This window comes from Melanerpes formicivorus, unplaced genomic scaffold (genome assembly GCF_026170545.1).
Source record: "Melanerpes formicivorus ecotype bairdi unplaced genomic scaffold, bMelFor1.0.p_v2 SCAF_1, whole genome shotgun sequence".
NCBI classification, from domain to species: Eukaryota; Metazoa; Chordata; class Aves; order Piciformes; family Picidae; genus Melanerpes; species Melanerpes formicivorus.
In genome coordinates this window covers 23812278-23836462 of record NW_027142353.1, presented here as the reverse complement: position 1 = coordinate 23836462, position 24185 = coordinate 23812278, and the positions used below count along the sequence as shown (strand labels likewise).

Below are 24185 nucleotides of genomic sequence, written 5' to 3'. Positions count from 1 at the left end.
ACTAAGGAAAAGAGAGTCAAAGTAAAGGTTTCCTTCCCTATGTGTATAATTAGCCAGGATGAGTCTAATTTTGATGTCTTGTTGCACCAGAGACAGGGACAAAACATCAGTGTGTTGAAAGTGAAAAATCTGTCATTTCAGTAAGCTGAAAAGTAGAGTTTAGCTGTGGGCATTTCAGACTGGACCAGACTCTTGGACTGTGTGATGAGTAAAGAAAGGGAGCATTAAGTCTGCTTAAGGCAGGAAAAAACTGCTACAACACTGAAAAGAAGTTTGACACCTCAAATATATTGCCTCTCACAGTACCGGTTATGTGGCACTTTATCTTCTTAAACTTTAATCCAGAAAGTATAGTTATTTATTATCAGCCCAAGAAGTATTAAAAAAGAGCTATGAGAATGACTGCAAGACTTGAACACCTCTCCTATGAAGAGACCGAGAGACCTAAGGCTGTTTAGTCTTGTGAATAGAAGGCCAAGAGTGTATTTTATCAACATCTATAAATATCTGAGGGGTGTGTATCAAGATGAAGGTGATGGTCTCTTTTTGGTGTGCCCAGTGGCAGGACAAGGAACAACAGATACAAGCTAGAACACAGGTAACACTTTACAGTGAGGGTGATGGAGCGCTGGAACAGACTGTCCAGAGAGCTTGTAGAGTCTTGTTCTCTGGAGCCTTTCAAGACCTGCCTGAATGCATTTCTGTGCAGCCTGGCCTAGGTGATCCTGCTTTAGCAGAGAGGTTGAACTTGACCTCTGGAGGTGCCCTCCAACACTGACATTCTGTGATTAGCTCGAGTCTTGCTATCAATAAGGACAGGTGCCAGGTAGCTGCCTGTATCCTCTTTCAGCAGCTTGTATCTGTAGGAGACAACCCTATTTGAAGTTACTCAGGATGAAGAATTAACTGTTGGTCTGGATCTCCCTCTCGACAGACATTGGATAGATATGCTATGTAAACACTTGTTTCAGTTTCATTAGCCTCCTTCACTTGTCAGGCAGCTGTTTCATATAGTAGAACTTCACAAAGCACTTTCATAAGAGCAATGCAGGTACTTTTTCACATGCCTGTTAAAAACAATTTGTTTTCAGTTCAAGTACTGTCTGCAAGTAAATGTGATCCTATTTATAAGGCTGGCAGCCATATTGCATTGTAAAGAATCTGCATATTTTTGGACATACCAAAATTCAGTATTTTACAACTCCAGGTACTTTTGGGTAAAAATCAAATTCTGAATTTCTTTTAAATGTGATCATGCAGTTCAAAGCTAATTTTCAGCAAGCAAAAATGTAAGTATAAATATGATCACTGCACTGTTTCCCCCATAACAAGTGCATTCATCACTACATTGTGCTCTAATGGATTTTCTCCTTAGCTTGTGAAGCAGAGGCAGCAAGTCAAAACTGCTATGGCTAGGGATTGAAAGCAGAGATTAAATTTTCAGTAAACTTTTTCACTTTTCTTTTATTCAAAAGTTAATTCAAACCACCACAGTGCCATACTAGAAAGCTAATTGATTACCTCTGGTGTAACAGACAGTTGTGCATTCCTAATACCTTCATCTCACCACAACTGCCACTGGGAAGATGAGATGGAGGTCAGATTCAAATAAGGGACTAACAGTCTGCTAAGCATACAGCCTGTGTGCACTTTGATATACAATAATCCTGGTGCCTGGAAAGACAAATCTGTTACCAGATCAAGCAGGAGGTCAGGACACTTAATGCTTTTTCTTTTTTGACACTGATATAATAGAATCATACAATAGTAGGAGTTGGAAAGGATCTCCAGGGATCATTGAGCTTTGAGGTCTCCAAGGAAGGAGACTCTACCGCCTCTTTGGACAGCCTGTTCCAGTGCTGTGTCACCCTCTAAGTAAAGAAGGTTCTCTGTAAGTTCAAGTGAAATCATCTATGTTCCAATCTGTGCCTTTTCTTCCTTGTCCTATCACTGGCCACCACTGAAGAGCCCAGCCCTATCCTCATGACCTCTTCCCTTTAGATATTTGTTGGGGCTCAGGCTGTCTTGAAGTGTTAGCATAAGCAACTAATGTAGAATGACATAAGCAGCTAATTTAGAATGTGCTCTATGATAGCTTTGTTCAGAATATGTATTATAATAGCCTTGTAAAAGAACACGAACTGCTGTTCTGATAAACAACCGTTGGGAAAGTTAGCAATAAGAAGACATTGTAACACAACAGGGGATGTGAATCTGGGATTGTGATTCAATTTGCACAAATGTCAACAACCAACCAGACTGATCAAAAGGGCGCATGGACAGCTCATGAGGATGCAGAACAGCCTATCATATTGCAGAATAGTGCAAGTATACAATATAAAAGTAGAGCTGATAATTAATAACGTTGAACAATTTATGCATCATATTGGTGTCGTGTCATTCCTGTTCCCACATGGACTTAAAAGGCCCCGGCAGATATTCATATGCTTTTATAAAATCCCCTCTCAGTCTTCTCTTCCAGCATGAAGAGCCACAAGTCTTTCAGCCTTTCCTCCTCACAGAGATGCTCCAGTCCCCTCACCATCCTTGTAGCCCTCTGCTGGACTCTCTCCAGTAGTTCTCAGTCCCTCTTAAACTGGGGAGCCCAGAACTGGACAGAATACTCCAAGTTCAGCCTTACCAGAGCAGAGTAGAGCTGGAGAAGAACCGCCCTCAACCTGCTAGCCGCACCATTTTTACGGACCCCAGAACACAGTTGGCCTTCTCAGCCCTGAGGGCACAATACTGGTTCACAGTGAACTTGTCCACCAGCACTCCCGTATCGCATGAACAGATAAAATGGAATCTTACCACTGCATTGCGTTCAACTCTGGATCGTATTTGTTCAATTTTGCCTTCTTTAACTCTAGGAAATATGGAAGAATCTGCTCCCTTACAAAACAGAAATATATCGCCTAAAAAAACAAAACCAAAGACAGCATAGGGAATTCAAAATCACCAAGTGTGAGTCTTCAAAAAGACGTCTTTCAGCTGATTTATAACATTTACACTTATGCTAGTGCAGGTCCCTTTCTTTTATAAGGAAAGGTGCATAAGCTGTGGTTAATAACTCTTTGATAAACCTGAAATAAATCCAAGTGAAACAAAACCATATGAGAGGGAACAGAATATGACAGCCCTACCTGTTGAAGATTTAACAATTACACTCATGCGTCGTCTCACAGAATCAAAACTCAAAACCTCTAATAATTCAAACCTGAAACAGAAAAGAGTATTTTTTTAAACAACTCTGCTATTCCAGATCCCTGAACAACTTCAAGTATATCAATTAAAACATGACTTCTAACATGGCAAATCATGTACTACAGAAATGTAACTAGCATAGAATAAACCAGCAGGTTACAAACAGTAATTGGGAAACCCACAGCTCCTAACTACTTGCAACAGAATTTGTCTGTGTGATATATATATTTGGATATACAGTCCATATAATTTATTTAATCAGAAGACCAGAAACCTTGCAATAGAACATTATACTGCTTATAAAATAGGTAAATTCCTACCTATATTAGCCAGGCATAGCTTTGAACTTGAAATGAGTAGATGGTTACACAGAAGTCTTTATTTAATACTTATTTTGATTGTTCCTATCTCACAGAAATGCTCACCTATTTTCATGAATCTGTGCTGTCAAGTTTTTCAAATTAAAAATCCCATCTTCTTACTGGCCTTTGTATTTGTGGCTGTTTTTTTATTTCACTTTATCCTACATTCCTTTCCTCTCTAGGAGGAAAAAATGAACACAAGCTCCTGCTGTACTGTTTCTGGGAAATTCATCAGCTCGTATACTTTTATTTACTGTTTTACCTACATCCTTTTTTCTAAGAAAGGCCCCCTTTCCCAGCACAAACTCAAGCATATCGACTTCATTAATCTCAATCTCTTCAGGATGCATCTCTGTTAATATTTTGCTTATAAAATATATCTGCTTATTTACATAGATAATTCAGTTCCAAGGCTGCACAATCCAACAGCCTAAGATTCAAACACATGAAAGGCCACAGTATTTATTTCATTAAAAGCCACAACAGATTCTAATAAGGAGCTGGATCAAGCCTTAGTCCATAAACTGTGGTGCATTTTGAAGAAAATTCCTAGTAATTACAGTGCTCTCATTAATCACCAATTAATACTGACTCCAGTTCTTATGAGTTGAGCCATAAAAGTCTGAAGTAACTTTCAGGAGATGTCCTTCACAATCTCCTGAAAGGGGGGAAAATAACAGCAGGCTTCCTATATTTGTGTCCAAAAGTGTCCCTATGTAGTTAGCAGAATACACATGCAGGAAGAGATAGATACACAATGGACTTAACCATTAGACATCTACAGAAGCATAAGGTAACATTTTCCAACAGCTGTACTGCTTAAATTTTAATGAAGTTTTTTCTCATATTGTGGTCTGCAAGATTTATTCTATATGTCAAAAGAAAATGACCTAAAAAAAGCACAGTTTAAAATTTTCTTTGAACCTGCTACAAAAATGTACTCTATAGATATTACCCTCATGTAAATTATATGCATTATTTGTGAACAACAAATGGTATACACACCATCTTCGGTTAAGAAAATATTATTTAACATATAACAAAGGAAAAATATCTGTCATCCCCAAAGCTCTTAGGGACTATTAGATTAGGTCATGAATCCCACACCACTCCTTTGTTTTTATATTAATATTTCATATTGCATATACTGTCAAACTAACAGACTAAGTGAAAATACAGAACTACAAGGTCAATCCATATTATAAATACTAGTACACTGTAATAGAAAAATAAATGGCCTACTATTTTGGACTTATTTGAATTAAAAATTAATGTATAGGGAAAGGAAGATTTATTAAACATCAGTAAAAACTCCTCATCGTTCTATTTTGTCGTATTTCCAACCACTCACTTCTCTATGTTATTTTCCCGATTTAAGATCTCCATAAAATTGTCCTTCAGCCTTAGATAAGTGTAACCAAGTCTGTAAAATGAAAGAGAACGAATACAACAAATACATCATTACCCATTTGAAGCACGTCATACAGATTTAAGACCAAGTGTATCTTCTGAAAAAACCCAAACCACTGCTCTTACTTCATATATGAATACAAAATAGTATGACTATGTTAAGAAAATCAGCAGGCTCTAGACGAGTTGATTTTTTGTTACTATGATTTTTTCGTGCTGAAAACAATTTCAAACTTCAGTGATTAGATCTCTAGATTACACACATACCTTTGTATTCCCTCAACTAAAGCAACTTCATCAGGTGATGATGAAATATATATACAAGACCTTCTTGAGAGATGGTTTTTCTTCAATCCATCTACGCTGTCATCATCTTTTACCTGAACAGTATGGCAAAGACAAAGAGCTCGGAAAAATAGTTCCTCTCTCTCCTAAAAATAAAAAGAATGGTTGTCATTGTGTGATCACTTTTAAGTGTCCCTTTGAAAGCTTTTCTTTTGGAATGCTAGCAAAGTCACTGATTACTATTATTTGTTATCAAATAAAGGCAGTGTCACAGGTCACCTGCCCTTTAGGGGGGAGCCAAGTCTTTCCCAATTGTAATCATACAACTGCTTAATAGCTGCTACTGTTACTGGTATTACCATGCAAGTCGAGCTGCTAATGCCCAGAAAAGACAGCATGGATCTTTTGCCTCCTGAGTGCCTGGATGTGGCTGAAGTTTGGGTTTTTTTCTACTTTGATTAAACTTGGAACAACCTGCATTAAATACTACTCAAGGACAATTTCAGGAGTTTTGAGTCCACAGAGAGGGGCACAGTACCTGGAGCAAAAGGTTAACGGGGCTTACACATTTCAGTTTCTTAACACAGCTTGAACACCTCTCAAAGCTATATAAAACAAATGTGGACATTTTGGCAGCTGGAGCCAGTAACTTTCTGCAAAGTTTCAGATGGCTGGTAGAGATAGCTTCTGACATCAGAAAGAGACTTCTATTTCATGGATACCTGTTTGTGTTCTACTTATTTCTGTGTGTCTGAACCTTATTCTCCTGACTGTTCAAACTGTCTGTTGTTGCAGCCACTGTCTTACTGAGACGCATACAAAGTGCACAGAATTGCAAAATGCTTTCTAGCTGGCCAACTACAAGCTACAAACTTGTTTTTCTATGCGTGCCATGAACAACATCCTGAGATGCTGGCACCTCTTACTGGAGAATGATTTTAGTTTATATACCTGGAGAGACTCAACTGGTTAAGTGATTGATAATAAAGAGTATATAAATAGCCACTGTGAGCAATAGATTACACCGGGGAATTAGGGCTTCTATATGGGACTTCTGCTTCTGTTAACTAGTTCAAAGTATCACAGTAGCACCAAGGTTAGAAGAGACCTCAAAGATCATTGAGTCCAGCCTGTCACCATAGACCTCATGACTAGACCATGGCACCAAGTGCCACATCCAATCTCCTCTTGAACACCTCCAGGGACGGTGACTCTACCACCTCCCTGGGCAGCACATTCCAATGACGAATGACTGTCTCAGTGAAGAACTTTCTCCTCACCTTGAGCCTAAACTTCCCCTGGCGCAGCTTGGGGACTTCTTCTGTTAAGGACATCCTAAATTTCAGTAATGCTGGGGATTCTACTCTCAACTAACTTTGCTTTACACACACAAAAAAGACACAGGACATAAATGCTATGTGTAGCACATTTTAGATATGGCTATATTAAGTGACACTTAAAAGTAATTCTATTTGACCATAAATTATTCTCTGGCCACATCTTCACTTAGCAATGACTAAGTAAGTGTTTGCACTGAGCACTCATTTTCCCCCTTGAGGAGTTTCCTGCTTTCACTTTCCTATTGTGGCTAATATTAAACAGAAACCATGTATTACACTTCTTCAGCTATTAACCAGAAAAAGTTCTGTAAATCTTACTCTAAATTAGGAAAGGAAAATGTCTCTGTTGTGATGCATTTCCAGCAGTTATCTACTTTGATTAGTGAAATTCAGAGATGTTATATTTCTATTAGTTCCTTCATCAGCACAGTTCAATTTTCACATTTCAGTGTGAAGACCAAGAAATACAAAGAGTCATCATACCTTTTCACTTCCTCCTGGAGAAGAATCAATCATATCAATTCCTGTGCAATCATGGAGAATTTGGCCATTGCAGATAACATGTGGTATATAAATGTGCCCTTCAATGCAACACTCTACAAATTCCATATTGTTCTCAGTTAATGTTCCTGTTTTATCTGTGAAGACATACTCAATCTGCAAATGAGCACAAATTAGAAAGAGCAGGAACATGAACAGAGAGTTTTCCAAGTTTTCTTAACAAAACCAATATTGTTACTGGCCTGCACTTTCCATCAAAGATGCTTATCCTTAGGCAGGATCTTTCAGAAAAGTAAGACAAAAATTTCTCTTGGTAGTCCACAGACTTCCACAGACATTTGGGTTCTGAAAGACTTTTATCATACAGGAGTATTAGCAGAGGTATCTTTTGCCTTATAACACATCTAAACTACACGTTTAACCTACTTTCACTCTTCTCTCAAGCTCCTTTTTCATGTCTGGTTGCAAGACAGATATAGAAACAAAACACACAGAGATTCCATTTCCCAGGGATCATTACTTGATGTGTATGGCTGGATTTGGCTCAGTAACTGTCAGAATGGTCTTTAAGGGAGCAGAATTCTCTACTACAATTATGTCAGTTTAAATGAAGGCTCTGAACAAAAGGTCACATACAGTTATATATGTGGGCATTGTTAACGCCATGGAAACATTCCTTTTGTCTCAGTATTGAATTTTTCATTAATTTTATCTTTTATAATGATCCCCAGAATTTAAGGCTAACAACATAAAACAATAAACAACATAAAAAAAAAAAATAAAAACCTGAACTATAAACCAGATCAGCTAGATCAGCAGAAGCTCAATTTTGGAGCCACCAAGAGCTGGTTGCCCAGACAGTTGAGGAGGTTTGGGTTATCTTTAAAGGAGACTTCAGTCTGCCTGGGCAACTCAGTCACCATGACAGTAAAATAGTGTTTCCATTTCAGATGGAGCCTTCTGTTTCAGGTTGTGCCCATTGCCTCTAGGCACTGGGCACTACCAGAAAGCTCCTGGCTTCATCTTCTTTGAACCCTCACTTCAGGTATTCATACACATTGATAAAATCTTCTGCAAACCCTCCCTTCTCCAGGCTGGACAGTTGCAGCTGTTGCAGCCTGTCCTCACATGAGAGATGCTCCAGACCCTTCACCATTTTTGTGGCCCTTCACCGGACTCCCTCCAGTATGCCCAACAGTGCAGAGCAGAAAATGCAGCTCTCCTCCCTTCATCTGCCACCTCTGTCTAATGAAGACCAGGATACCAATTCACCTTCTTTGCCACAAGGGCACATTGCTGGCTCAGGTTCAACTTGGTATTCAGCAGCACCCCCAGGTCCTTTTCTTGCCAAGCTGCTTTCCAGATGGGTGGCATCCAAGGTATACTGTGCCACACCATCCAGATCATTAATGATCAGGACTAGATTATATTGATTGATTGCATTGATAGTATTGATCTCTCATGTACATCACTAGACTTTGCACTGCAGAACATCACACTCTGTACATGACTGTTCAAGCTGTTTTCAGTTCACCTGACTGTCTGCTCATAGAGCCCAGAATTCAACTGTTTCTGTACAAGGATCTTATGGGAGACAGTGCTGACTGTCTCCCAAAATAAGACCTTCACCCCACCTTTTATCCAAATAGATATATGTCCCTGAAAGCTTAATTACAAGTTGGGAAGTGGAAATATAATGAAACACACCATCATATTAATTTACTTGAAAACCTATGAAAATCATCTGAAAAACATTCATATATATCTGTGTCAGTGATGATTTTCTCAACACAGACCACTAAAAAATATTTTCTTCCCCCCCCCCCCCCCCCCGCAATGAGACTGATAATCATTTTATGGGATGAAACAAACTTGCATCTAAAGATCTGCTCTCAGTATAGTCAGATTAAATGTTGGGCTTTTTGTTTGAGGTTTTTTTGTTGGTTTGGATTTTTTTTCTTTGCATCTGACTTTCACTCTCAGGAACTTAGATGCTTATATATTCTCTCTCTCTACACTCAATAGAGAGAAATCATTACTGTCTTGAAGCATTTATCCTTTAATAATACAGCAATAGTAACTGACTTCCTCTGGGTGAGAAATCAGAATATTTAATTCCGAAAAATCAGACCTCAAATTTAATTTTAAAAATTAATTTGGACTAAAGAAAATACAAACTAAGCTAAAGAAATAAAAAATTGAAGTGACAATTTTATAACAAAAAAATATGGTAGGGAAAAAAATAAAATCATCATTTGATGACATTTACCTGTCCCAACTCTTCATTGAGGTCAGAAGTATTCACCAGTGGTCCTTCACCTGTGTCCTCATCAAACATTTCCTCATCCCATGTAAGGAAATAAGAACCTAGAAATTTCTGCATTTCCACAGTGACATACATGGATACAGGAATAATGTAGTTGAAAAGAACCATGAATGCAAGGAAGTCTGTAAAAGCTCGAAGAAACTGCCAAAGAAACAAAATGAACGTAATGATTTTTCATGTACCATCAAACACCAAAATATGACTACATACATTAGTATATTAATTTTTTCAACTAACTTTCAAGCAGGAAGCAACACCTTTCACAGCTCACAGTTCAGCACAGGATGTATACCTTCATGATTTCTAACAACTAATGTGGCATGAGGAAAAAAAAAAATCGTGTTTTAAACTTGTAGTTTTCTATACAGTCAGAGGTGCAGAATATAGCTACACAATTGTTGCAAAGTTCTAGAGCAACTAGTATTAGAAAATGGAAAATACCTGTAACACAGAAAACCATAAAATGTGCATTCTCAATTTAACACAAAAATACCGTTAAACTACAGTAACTCATTCAAAGACTACCAAATTACCTAACTTTCAGGCAGCGTTACATGAAGAATAACCTGGCTTGATTTTTTTTCAGTGGTGGAGGCCTGTTGGAGGTATAGTCAGCCAGCTGAGCAGGTTGAGATAGTATTAATGGTGATAATGAAATATCTAGAATATGCCTGGCTGTTATGTGCTCATCATTCATTTAAGGTAAAAAAGGAAATCTTCCCCACGTCTGACAGGAAGATTCAGTGATACAACATAACGCTTTCTTTGATGCTGCATTCAGTTCATTACTTTGTATAATCTGTGTATCTGTTCTGGACTATGTCTTTGCACCCATAAGGGCACCAGACAGAGCTGTTACTGGTCTCTGGTACTTATGCCAGTTACAGAACTGTAAGAAACTAAGCTTTTAGGACACATTTTTACACAGATTCCTACAGAGGATTCTTATGAACATATTAGCTATATGATTGTCAATAGCTGTGGGATTCCTCTCAGTCTGTAACAGGGTAGTTCTTCAGTAATTCACATAAATGACAGGAAACTCTGAAATGCTTTCATGAGGCTTTTCATACTAAACCAGTCTTTTTCTTGTTAAATTCACACACACAATTTAAGTACAATTATTTAACATACAAGCTTTCTACAAATATACTGTCATGACTGTATAGCACAAAAAAGCAACACTTTATTAACGGTAAGCAAGTAGGCTGTATGTACTTTTCAGTATGATTATTATACGTTAAGGTTTAGTGATATTTTTCTGATTTTTTATTTATTTTCATACCAAATTTCTTTTCCTTTCTGGCTCTGTTTTCTGATTATACCATGGCTCATCACGAAATGGTTCACTCTGCCAGACATACTTCAGGACAGTATTTATTAGTGCTTTACTGATGAGTATACAGAGGTATACAATAAGGAATACATTCATAGATCTGTGAAAGGAAAGGCAAAATAAGAATTTCATTAGCATACAGACTACAATTTAATAAAAAATGCTAGACTTGTGCTTCAGTCCAACATTTCTTGCAAGTCTAACAATGCTATGATGTTAATAACTTTTCTACAGTTTTCTTAATGAAGAAAAATTAAGACCATTTTCTATTTAAAATGGTAACTGCTAAAATTGTATCCAAAATGTGTGTGATACATTACCAAATCTAGCATATTTGTTGAATTAATGGCATAGATAGAACCATAACAGAATAAATAGGCTTACATCTGCAGACCTTTTTATGCTGTCTCTCTGAGCCAATATAAAAACTCTTACTGAAGTACTGTTATAGAGATATAAATCAAAACCAGTTTGCTGTGCAGGTATTAGTTTTTCCAGCATATGTCACTTTATACATATGTTACATTTGAAGTTTATATTACAGTGTAATTGTAATCACTTTCTAGCAGATGTGAAAAAACAGAACAAATTGTATTTTCATTAACAATGGGCATGAGCTAAAATCCATATGTCATACACCAATAACAATAGAAAGCAATGTATCATCACTACATAAGAGTATCAGCTGGTCACTCATCAATCTTGCCTTAACCAATGACACTCTCTTGTTTTTGAGAAGACTGGACACCTTACACAGTGTTGATAATTTCAGATAGCAGAGTAGTGCAGGAAAATTAATCTATTTCTACCAAATAAGCAACAAATGAGAGCTCATTCATTGAGGATAGCTGTGCCTTCTTTTCCCATCATATATGTTTGCACGGAACTTTAAAGTTCAGTTGAACTAGGGAAAACCTGCTACAGACAGACAGGCTTTGTGTTACTGTAGCTGATCTGAAGTGCATCCAAAAAGTTATTTTTATTGACCTCAAGCCTTAACTGCAATGAAAAGGACTGTTAGGGTATTGAAGCACATAGCCCTGGAAAACTGTCAGTAGGGGTGTTCCAACCAGTGCAAGAAAAGTCTTACACAGTAGCAAAACAATGCAATGCTTACCTTTTCAACATATAAGGTGGCTTTTTAAAAACCATGGCCCTACACAATTGATTTTATAAGTAACAAAATTAAGGGGAAAAAAGGGAAAGTTTCAAGTCCCTCTACCTCTTCTTTAAATTTAAATAAATGAAACACAGACTGAGGAAAAAAAAAGAAGTCCCCTCTTATTCCACATTCAAACCTGCAATTTCCACCCCAAAATATGTCCACCCTCCAAAATTAGTATTAGAAAGTTTACTTTTCTACAGCAGATCGCTTCTGCGATTTTGACTGGTAATTTAACGCCATTTTAGTCTCCATGCCAGTGTAGATAGCAACACCTAAAATTAAACAACTTGCTTTAGTAAAGATAGCACAGTACAGTAACTTCAAAAAAGCACAATTTGTTACATTACTCTTGTCATTCCTTTAATTCTCTGTAGTCTGAAGGAAAAAAACTAAATATACTTGGATGATAATCAAAAACTAGAAATTACTTCAATATATTGGTACCTGGAGGTAAATCTTAATGAGCATATACAAATCATTCCAGAGCAGTTCCGGTTCCTTCAGTTTAGGAAAGATGAGTTGCTGGAATGTGTCCAGAGCAGGGCAACAAAGCTGGTGAGGGGTTTGGAGCACAAGCCCTATAAGGAGAGGCTGAGGGAGCTGGGGCTGCTTAGCCTGGAGGAGGCTCACAGGAGACCTTATTGCTCTCTACAACTACCTGAAGGGAGGTTGTAGTCAGGTGAGGGCTTGTCTCTTCTCCAAGACAACCACTGACAGAAGGAGAGGACATGGTCTCAAGCTGCGCCAGGGGAAGTTTAGGCTGGATGTTTAGGAAGAAATTTTTCACAGAAAGAGTGATTGGCCATTGGAATGGGCTGCCCAGGGAGGTGGTGGAGTCACCATCACTGGAGATGTTTAAGAAGAGACTGGATGGGGTGCTTGGTGCCATGGTTTAGTTGATTAGATGGTGCTGGATGATGGGTTGGACTTGACGATCTTTGAGGTCTTTTCCAACCTGGTTAATTCTATTCTATTCTATAGTTCCCAATTGCTAACATGTTGCTATGTAGCAAAGTCAAACCAGGGCTGAGTTATGAATAAATTCCCTCGTGTTTTCAAATTTCTGTTTAGGCTTCAGTTTTAAAACCTACATCATACATTGTAAAAGAAAATCCAGATAGGGCTAAACTACAGGGTACATCCAAAAAGATTAGAAGGCAGCCATCAACTTTGCTTACTTCAGGAAATTCAAATAATTAACAAAAAAAGTGATATTACCTATTTCCTATTAATAACACAGATTGAGAGACTAAACTTCAAAAATATTACATACAACACAAGAGAAGCTGTAAGCAAGATGGACTTAAAGTGCTTATGAAACCAGCACACTTGTACTGTGCTAAAAGAGATTGTTTAGGATATGGATTGTGCTGAGGTAATGGCAAACACTGCATTCATTAGGCAGACCAGAATCAACCACTTGTATTAGGACATCACTGGCCCAATACACAAGTTCACAGAAATACTAAAACCATTCTGGAAGTATAAAAATACTTATTACCTAATAATTACTTCACCTGTTTTAGATTACAACTAAAGATAAAGAGAACAAGTTTAAATTAATGTATATTTTTACATTCTTTTTGGAGAAAAACTTGCAAGATTGTACAACTACATACTACTCCCACTATGCTTTCTTGAAGAATTACCAAAAATATGTATCTTGGTTTATACTTCCTAATTCTGCTAAAACATTCAAACACATAAAACATACTGTTAATAGAAAGTCTAACAGAAACTCTAATTTCCATCAGGAACTGTTTTAAGTGTTTGGGTTTTGGTCTCCTAGGCATATTTATATCTGCTTGGAGTATCTGTTTAACAAAAGAGCAAAGCAGATTTAACACTTTTCAACAGGCTCATTAAGTGCTTTGGGACAAAAAAAATTCACAGTGATTGTTCAAAATGCATATATTTACTTTTAGAAGATGAGTCATCATCATTAATCCCTGAAGACAAAAAACTATAAAATCCCCCTCTCAAAAATGTCTATAGTTACTATATACAATAACTTTGCTGCAATTGTGGCAACAGTAAGCCTTCCTAAAAAGTTGTAAATCAAGTAATCAACAGAAGTCATATGCTCAGTAGTAAATGTAGATTATAGCCTTGTTGTATGTTTATTACCTGAGAGTCCATTTAAATAATCAATATAAATATTTACCAAATACTTTTTCTGTATTCTTTAAAGTGGCTCCTCTAAGAAGCAGATTTTCAGATCCTAATGGCCTGCAAAATACAAGTGGTACAAAACAAACAAGAAAGAGCGGGGAGACTTTAGTGGAAGCCACATAAAACAGGACATTAGTTTTATTCCAGCATTTTAATTTCATGTAGCAAAATTACTAGATTTAATGCTCTGTAGGGATATATATTATATATTAAGCTCATAATTTCACAATTCGAATCTTAAACCGACACATCTAAAAACTATGTATGTAGGTACCCAAATATTCATCATTCTAATTACAAGGTTCTTAATTTTTTTAAATACTGGTTGAAGTCTTTTTTAGGCTTATATAAACTAAGTGCCCTGCACATTCAAATGACTTATTAAGGACAATACACTCTTCCATTTAAAGTATAAATGGCATAGAAGGTATTGCTCAATACACTTCAAAGCACAAAAATTAATATAGGAAAAATAATTTATTAAGAATTAAAGGAATTAATGTGGAGATCCCCATGCAGCTGAGAATAATACTTTGCAGCATATGTAATACAAATCACCCTATGACTGCAAAACAAGGACTGCTTTACATACGGGCAGCAGAATTGTCAGGCTATCTACACAGCAATGGAAAAAAATACAACACTTAACTACCAAGAAGTAACTTAAGTATTTTTGAACGTTACTTGAAATCAGAATACTCTAAACAAAACCAAACACACACACCCCCCAAAAAAAACCCACAACAAAAACCAGGGCCCTAACTCTGATGTAAAACCTGAAATTAGTTTCATTTAAACCAGTGGAATGATGTTACATGATTCAGAGTGCTGTCACAGGAACCCAAGACTTAATGTCACAGATTTTCTTCTTGTCTTAAACAAAGATCAATTTATTGCTGGTAAGATTAAAAGCTACTTTCCAATTATTTTCCTTTCCTCTTCCACACAAGTTCATGTCTAACCAAATTTATTCAAAATAATCTTTTACATGAAAAAGGAAAAAAAGTTTTCCTAGCATGCTGTGGTCTAGGATATCACCCAAGTGAGAAGCATTCCATCCTAATGCTCTGCCCTCTGTGGCAAGGACCTGAACAAAAGCAGATAGTGCAAGCTTCTTCCTTGCTGGTAGACAGGAGATCCTAGGCAGAAAGGACAAAAACCTCATCCTTTTGTACTGATTAATTTTTCTTCTCTGTTTGCTGGACAAGGAATGTCCTGGGCTACAGACTGCTTCCCAAGCAGAAAGCACCATGCTCTCTTCAGGATGAGCCCTACCTACTTGCACAGAAGGCAGACCCTTGCAGGCACCAGACCCAGGATAACAGACTGCTGTCTCCTACACCACATACAAGATGCATCTCCCTGGATGTTGCCTTCCTGAACACACAGCACTGTGGACATTTCCTTAAATTTCTAAGAAGAAAATGAGAGCAATACAGAATAACCCCTACCTTGCAATAGGCTCATTCCTGTCATGGTAAACATTTATTCGACCAACAAATCTGCAAAAACAAGAAATATATAGATGCATTAAAAATACAGAAATGCAAAAATACACAGATGTAAAAGTTGCATATATATAAAAAACCCCAGATATTATAAATCAGAAATAAATCTTCTAACCAGACCCATTATCAAGAAACAACAAGAAATCTTTCCCTAAACTGCCTGAAATAAGCCAGTGTAATTACTATCCTTTGCATAACCTAAAACTTACAATTGAGTTCAAAACAAAATAAAAACAAAGTCAATCAGCAATTTTCCCTCTGGATATCCCCAAGTACAGTTTCCCTATGTGGTGAGTTGTGTTCCTGGATATCAACTAGGCATCCCCTAAGCCTCTCACTCATTCTCCCTGCAGCAGGATAGAAGAGACAATTGGAAAAGTGGAAGTGACATGAGTTTAGTAAGTGATGGGAAAAAACCCGAGAGACTCAAAGGCAACCACTGCCCACATCCCCTAAGCAGACCAATGCCCAACCAGTCTCCAAACAACTATTTTGGAAAGACTACCCTCCTCAAGCTTTACTGCTGAGCATGACACAGAATATCCCTTGGGTCAACTGAGGTCAGCCATCCTGACTCCCAGCCTCTTGCCCACCCCCAGCCTACTTCCTGGAGGGGCAGAATGAGACATCTTGCTAAACATGATGGTTTCATGCTATCATTATCTAATATCTCAAAGCATGTTGGGTGAGGTCAACCATTAATGACAACAGATGTAAATTCATATTTCAAATAGTCCTGAGTATTTCAGAATTTTTCAGCCTCTTGGTGGAGATGATTAGCGTCAATATTGCATAGTATTAAATCTTAAATTTGTGGTTTGTTTTTTATCTTAGGTTTAAAAATAAACCTAAATTCTACAATTTTGGTCACACATTCCAATAGATCACCTTGTGCATCTCTCTCTGGAGACCACTGTCCTGGGATTGACCAGTGAACTGTCTGCAGGAAAAGAGCATGGATGGAAGACTAACCTGACTTCAAGGTCACCCTGGGGCCCACACTCACCAGGCAGATGTAGCCATTATCTTTTCATTATGATATTGCTGTAGATTATTGGTTGGGTACCTTAAATGAAATCTGTAAGAATTATTTCCTTACTTATAAAGGTCAGGCTGAGGTTGTTCACATTCAATGGTAGCATGCAGTGCATCAATTTCTTGTTCACTGTGAAATGCCTTTGTATCTTGAACAGCGTAGTATGTCTGAAATGAATAAAAAGGTGTAAATAAAACCAGTTAAGAACAGATATAAAAGACATTAATTTGCACACACACACTTCAGTACAAACAGGTTTACTAGCTTTTACTTAGGAACTCATAGCTCAAATAAGATGCACCTTCAAATGCTCCTAATTGGGCATCTTATATAGTATGCAACTACCTCCTAGCATACTCACAAATCAGAACACTGTGAAAGCATTTAAATACAAAACTATTTGTGCATTACCTCTGTAATCTACATGCCTACACTGGCCCCAAACAAAATCTTAAATAAATATATTTAGAAACTTTCCATAAAATAATGAAACTTTAAGAGAAATTACAGTCAACTGGTAAAAATGTAGTTACACAACTTACTCTATTTGCTCACACATGTAAGCATAAAGTCTTACAGCGATCTATATAAAAATTACATGCAAACTTTGCCTTAAAAAGAAAATGTAGAACATTACTTTATGACTGGATTCACCATCCAAACTAGCTGTTGTAACAAAACAAGTTCCATCTCCTCTACTACTTGATAGAAATATTAAGTCACATGGGAATGTTTCATCTTCTTTTACCATTACAATATCTCCAACCTACAAAACAAAACAAAATTACACAACAAAATAAAATGCAATTATCACTTATGTAGCTGCCCAAATTTCCAACTTGAAAAAAAAACCTAGGTTCATTCAAATATGTTGAAAATAAATCAAATTTTATTTACACCAGGATTTTATCACAGGAGTAAAAAACTACACAAATACCTGGAAAACGGAGTAACAACTTACAGAATGACTGAGTCCTACTGTGTAGTACCTTTCAGGGTAATAATTTTGCAAGTACTACATGTGTTTTAAGAATATCAAAGTCTCAAAATCCCACCAAAATATTTTTCACATCAGTTAAGATATATCACTGTTCTTGTGACATAAAGCTGAATTCGTATAACCTTAACAGTTGGCAGGATTCAGTTAATTTTAGTTAAGCGAAACAGACTGATAACAATAATCAATAGAAATATTTAAAAATAAGATTTTGACAGCCTAGATAGGATTTACTGATACATACTGAAGAACTAGGATAATGATAAATTACACAACTTCTTGTAGATACAAAAAAAAGCTTTTAGGCTTTTTTTAAACCAACAGCAATGAAATATTGCAGATTATATAGGCTGTGACTTCTAATGCTGTACAGTTTCCTAATATTCAGTATCCAAACAAAAATTAGAGACAAAAAAAACCCCAACAACCCCCAAAAAACCCACACACAACCAACCACCCCATAATGACAATTGGCTCCTCCATTTTTTGGGGGGTGGGGGGGACAAGCTACCCTTCTACCTAATAAAGAATTTTGGGCTGAATTTCCTCATGTGTTTCCTTTTGACTACGACTATGTGCATTGTGCAGACACAGGAAAGCAAAGATAACATCCTGAAAGAGTGAAGGGGTAGATTTAGAACTGGTGGCAGTGAATGCCCGGGTTGGAGCCAGCCTGAACTTCATCTTGAAGAGCAGCAGAGCCCAACAGGTGAGATTAGTGCTCAAGTTGCATTATCCTTCCAGAATGTGTTCTTAAAAGGACTTCCATTTGTTGCATGAAATCATTATGAAAAATGGTGATATGATAAAGTATAATAAAGCCCTCAAAGTGAGAACTTTACCAAAAGCAGACCAAACACTGTTAGGGAATTAACTTGAATAAACTGGAGCTTACCTGGATGGGCAAAATCTTTTATCAAAACTGGATTGATGATCTTATTAATTGCTTTTGTTACATTGCTAATTTTACCTTGCTTGCTTTTATGTATGCAAAAAATGTTAGAAAGATCAATTTAACAGTGTGTTCTTGTTAGAAAAACAAAAAGGGGGAAATGTAGGGGAAAGATTTGCCTCTGTTAGAGAAAGCTCTGTTTAGTCTATAGCTCAGAGAGGAATGTAAACACTTTGTAACAAAAGGAGAGAAACTGGGCAGAATTTGGTTGGATGGATTAAAATGTTGTTTTGCTACTTTGACCTATTATGTGCTTTAATTACATGCACACCAGTAGAAAATAGCCAATCAAGATGTGACACCTATGATTTCAAGACGACTATATAACCTTGCTGTGTAACATAATAAATGTCTTCACCTGCTTGCATCTTGTCCTGAAAGCATGCTTGAGGTAATTAAGACAACTATACAACAACAGTGACAGAAAACCCACCTATTCCTACAACAAACTAAGAATGCCACATAAATATTTTACTAGCTCTCTTTACCACTGAAAACAAAATTAATTTTATTGCCAGCCACCTCAAACATAGTTATACTACTGCAAGTTTAATCTACAGATGCCATAAAAGTAAAAAAATCAAAACTATTCAGAACATTGACTTTGGTGAGAAGTCAGGAGGCCTGCTGTGTCTGGAGTTTAAGTTACCAAAGAAAACTTTTACACATCAGAAAGTGAATTAGGTCAGATTCATTAAGACAGAAGAACCCTATTACTTTTGATTTTCACAGATCACAGTGTTGAATGATCCTTTATTATTTATTAATTAAATCTAGCTGGGTTCTGTAAGACATGGCATACAAGTCATCCTGCAAGCCAGGAGTTATCTATAATACAACAGTCTATTAAAACAGAAGTTAATAATCTAAACAATTTGCAAAAGGAAAAAAAAAAGGCAGGAATAAGAGGGGAAAAAAAACAACCCAAAACCTAAAAACCCAAAAATATCTACCAACATTTTATTATTAGTCTCTTTAGAACTCGGCAAAGTTCATCTTCCTCCCTCACCTCAAAATAAGCCCACAAAACCAAACTAAAAAACCCAATAGAAATTAGTTTCTGGAAATAACCTTTAAAAAACCCACAAAAGATATGTAGCAGCATTCAGAAAGCAAGTGAAGAGGCTGTGATTTCGTGGGTAGTAATGGAAATATTGTGAATGTGTTGTGCAGATGTGCATGTATACATGTTGCACACATGGAATAAATCAATAGCATTGACTATCATAATCAGGCTTAAATAAGTTATTAATGTACATAATGTACATAACCACAGAGCACTGGAAAAAAGACAAACAGCTAAATTCCAAGTTAAAAATTGGAAAACAAACACCATAGTCATGATGAGTTAAAAGTAGAAATAAAACAGCATACATTTAGCTTCTAAAATTTTTGAGTCAGTTAATTACAAATTAGTATATTGTACATCTAATCTCTGTTAAATATAACAAATGCTACATCACCACACTACATTTTTGTATAATTGTTTTTCAAGAAGTGTGAAATGAAGCCTAAAAATCCATTGATTTATGAAGTCCTAAAAAAAAAAATAAAAAAAAATCCATTAAGTCATAGTTACTTACTCTTAATTTTCGGCTTTGCTTCCTAACCAGTTTACCATGTTGAATGAAATGAACAGGGCATTGGTTCATTGCATTGTCAGCTTTATGCCGAAGCCAATCTTCATAACCCTAGGAAACAGTGAAATGGCATGATGAAGTGATGCACATTTGGCTATAAAGACACAGAAAAAGGTCTAGTTTGCAATAGAAATTAAAAATTATCCTTGATGAAGGTAAGGGGAAAAAATACTCTCACTAGAACAAATGAAATTGTCATACATGCCAGTAATACAGACTTGCTGGACATATACAAAAGAGAGATTAACGTTACAATTAGTCAACAAAATTGTATATTTTGATGAAAATGCTTTGATGAATAGGGATGTTTACAATATGCAGAACAACTTCTGGTATTTAAGTGACCATCTCTTGCTCATGCTCTGTTGCTCTCGAGTAAGTGCAAAGTATTTACAAAAGCAGCTGCTGAGAAGATGGAGAGATAGAAAATGTATTCCAGAAGACTGGGACTCCATATTAAAAGATGATAAAGTGACAACCTGACTACAGGTGGTCATATTTCCTAATTACCAAACCTTTTCCTAATTATCAAACCTTTTAACCCATACACAATACATATAGCCATGAAGAATTTTCTTTCAAGAGACCTTGCAGAGTAACCTATTTTGACTGTTCAATTATTCTACAAATTTGTTTTACACAAAGTAAAGTATGGGCAATCAGCAACTTTAATTCCAAAAGGCCTGCTGTGGGATGAAGATTTGGACTGAAATGACACCAATGGTTAAGAGATAGAAAAAAGCACTTGTGTTCCATAGCATTTTTCATCTAAGTCACTTGACAAAAAGTGCAGAATGCTGTAGCATCACTAACTTGGGTAATCTGGGAATTCACAGTCTTCGTAACTTTACGGCAATATACTTTCAGGGACTGGAACAGCAACTTGAGCAGGTCCCAAAATCTATACCAGATGTGGGGAGAATGACTCAAAGAGACAGAATCTGCAGAACTAGGCAAAGCATTTAATAATCCAGGCTTTGGTACACCACTATTGAACCATACGAAGATTCTAAAGCATAACATTTGAGAGTGGAAAAGACACACCTTAAACATAAGCTATCATAGATCACAACTTTTGTCCAGCAGCAAGAGCTCAATTCTACTATACGATATACTCCATTGTGCATATACATTAACTTTATAAAGAAATGGAAATGCTGTTGTCCAAATGATGTTGTGTTCAAGAGGAGATTGGACGTGGCACTTGGTGCCATAGTCTAGTCATGGCGTCTGTGTTGATAGGTTGGACTCGATGATCCTCGAGGTCTCTTCCAACCTTAGTGATACTGTGATAGCTTCTTTGAAAATTCATGAAAGAAAAGGCTGCATTTAGTGTAAAGACTCTAAAAGTGATCAGATATCTATTAAAAAAAAACAACAACCCTTTGTTATAGGTCTCACTGAGATGGGGTTAACTTCACAGCATGTGACTGAATGTTTTGAAAACATTCAGATATTCTAAACTAATTTCATTGGTAGATAGGTAAAATGCAACTTCAAGTTTTAGTTCAGTTTCAGTCTCAGTTCAGTTCCAGTCTGTTCTGTCTCTTCAGCCTGTCTGAGCAACAGTGGCAGGACCTGTTAACCTTGAGATAAGAAAACTAATCCTTGCATGCGCTTTTGAGCCTAACAAGAATTTCCTCTTTAATAATCACCTTTTCTCTAACCCTTTTGGGAAAAAAGGGAGGTGGGGGGAAAGAGGGGGTATGGGGCAGGGAACCCTCCTCTGGCTGGAGGAGGGAGTTCTGAACTGTATTACTTTCTTTGCTGTATATTTCTGTATATATTGTAAATACTGTAGATTGTGTATATATAGATTTGCATTTCAACCTGCTTGTAAATATAGCTTTAATTCATTTTTGCTCCTCCGACTGAGTTAGCTGTGGTTTCTGTCTTTGTGGGGGAGGGAGAACTGAATTTACTCTCACCACCACACAGCAGTCCACATACTGCTTGGCTTGGCTACCCTCTAGTGTTTTGCCTACTGCTGAACAGTGGTGGCCCAGCATTAACAAAAGAGAAGTGGGGGAGGAGAGGGGAAGGAAAAAGAGAGACCTGTAGTCTGGTCACGGGTAAGAGGCTGAAAGAGCACACTTATGTGGGCAGCAGACCCAAACTGATCCAGGAGATACTCCATACAGTATGACAGTGCTCAGCAGAAACGCTCAATGCCAAGCAGGCAGAAGGGGGTGATTTGTGGTGATAGATCCTCCTCAGCAAGCATAATGTGAGCTCAGGCCCTGCCTTCCAGGAAATGGCTGAACATCTGCATTTTGATGGGAAGTAGTAAATTAATTTCTTCCTTTACTTGGCTTGTTTGTGTAGCTGTTGCTTTATCTATCAAGGTGTCACTAACATGACACATGAGTCTTTAAACCTTCCCTCTATTTTCTCCCCATCCTGCAAGAGAGGGGAGTAAGTGAGAGGCTGGGTAGGTGTTTGGCTGATGGTCAATCCACCACATCTTCACTTCCATCAATCACTGTTTTAATCATCATAGTCCATCGTGGGTACATAAGAAATACAGACATTTTCCCAAAAAGTTTTGAGCTGAAGTAAGCAGTCTGCCTTAGAAACTTTCTTGATGTTCAACTGCCTCATGGAGAGTTCTGGTTTTTCCCTTCACCAAAGGACATAAGAGTGCTCTTACAACCATGAAAAGTGACCAGGAAAAGATGCTGAACATGAAGTTTTTTGTATTGATTTTCATTTCACGTTCACAGCCCACTCACTAAAACAAAGGGAAGAAATAGCTGGCATCTGGACACAGAGACAATTGAACCATGAAAGGGATCTCTGTGCTACTCAGTTCTACCCTAATAGCTGTCCTGCAGGAGCAATTATCATTAAATTGCACTAAAGGCATAAAGTCAAACAACTGAATCCTTGAGAAGACCATAATTTGTAACTACTTAGGAGCACAGATTTTTAAAACCTATTCTGTGACTCTGGTCTCTTCCAACCTTGGTGATACTGTGATACTGTACAGCAAATGCAGAACAGTGTTGTATGCACTAAATGCAAAGTATCACTTAATAAACTCACTTTCTAGTTCAAATTTAGCAATGTTTTTGATGAATTAATGTTTCACTTGAAAGGTTTGTGCCAGATAAGGTACTTTGTCACCCTGCAGCTGGCCAGAAATTCACAGTCAACAAGTTCAGCTCTGGTTAAATCAACAGAAGAGCAATCACAAGCTTATTCCTGACCCAGATCAAATTTGTAATATCAGATGCTATGATAACAAGCAAATCAAAATATCTCCACATGAATTTAAACATTCTATATTAATCTGTGATCCCACTAATTTCAGTAAGATCCCATCTACATTTAAGTGCTCATGCTAGCTGAGCCACTTACACCATGAGGGAGGCAGGTGAAAAAATACCTTAGTATTTTCCTAAGTGTGCACAATTCCTTACTCATATTACGCCATTCTACTTCAAGAGAACAAGTTCTTGTAAAATCTTTTATACTCTATGATGAAGCAAAACCCGATTTCTGAAATACTCCCATTTCATGGATTAATTTTCACATTAAAAATGAGAGAGTACTACAGCTATCACTACGAGCTGTAGATGATCATTGGCATGTACCATTGACTTGAACCAAAATAATTTTTACAATCTGTTCATACTGTAAAGGCTAAGACGACCGCAAGGGTAAAAGTGAAGTTTTCATAGTTCTTACTAAACTAATTTTCAGTCATTGTGGAAAAAACCCAAAACATACTAGAATGTAGACTGCCATTCAGAAACAGACAAAAGTCAAAGCATGCTGAGCTAACACAAGAGTGTAAATAATTTCTTGCAACACAAGGCCATCAAAATTATACAAATTTAGAAGCTTCCACTGAATTAGAATATAGAATAAACCAGGTTGGAAGAGACCTTCAAGAGCATCGCGTCCAACCTTTCAACCAATCCAACCCTTCAACCAATCCAACCCACC

General features: G+C 37.0%; 1 protein-coding gene across 8 annotated transcripts in view; it reads right to left on the bottom strand.

Moving 5' to 3' along the window:
• The window catches only part of ATP11A (ATPase phospholipid transporting 11A), a 133384-nt gene that overhangs the window by 30295 nt on the left and 78904 nt on the right, over window positions 1-24185 (bottom strand). For all 8 annotated transcript variants that reach the window (XR_010987176.1, XM_068136766.1, XM_068136789.1 and 5 more), the window contains exons 5-17: window positions 20178-20285; window positions 17283-17411; window positions 16709-16812; window positions 15553-15603; window positions 14094-14158; window positions 12120-12201; window positions 10714-10864; window positions 9372-9569; window positions 7085-7258; window positions 5244-5407; window positions 4918-4989; window positions 3144-3217; window positions 2812-2915 (exon numbers count right to left, since the gene is read on the bottom strand). Coding sequence is in view for 7 of the 8 variants with exons in the window: in XM_068136766.1 (XP_067992867.1) it covers window positions 2812-2915; window positions 3144-3217; window positions 4918-4989; window positions 5244-5407; window positions 7085-7258; window positions 9372-9569; window positions 10714-10864; window positions 12120-12201; window positions 14094-14158; window positions 15553-15603; window positions 16709-16812; window positions 17283-17411; window positions 20178-20285 (1476 nt within the window). In the remaining variant the exon portion in view is untranslated. The remainder of the gene's footprint in view (window positions 1-2811; window positions 2916-3143; window positions 3218-4917; window positions 4990-5243; window positions 5408-7084; window positions 7259-9371; window positions 9570-10713; window positions 10865-12119; window positions 12202-14093; window positions 14159-15552; window positions 15604-16708; window positions 16813-17282; window positions 17412-20177; window positions 20286-24185) is intronic.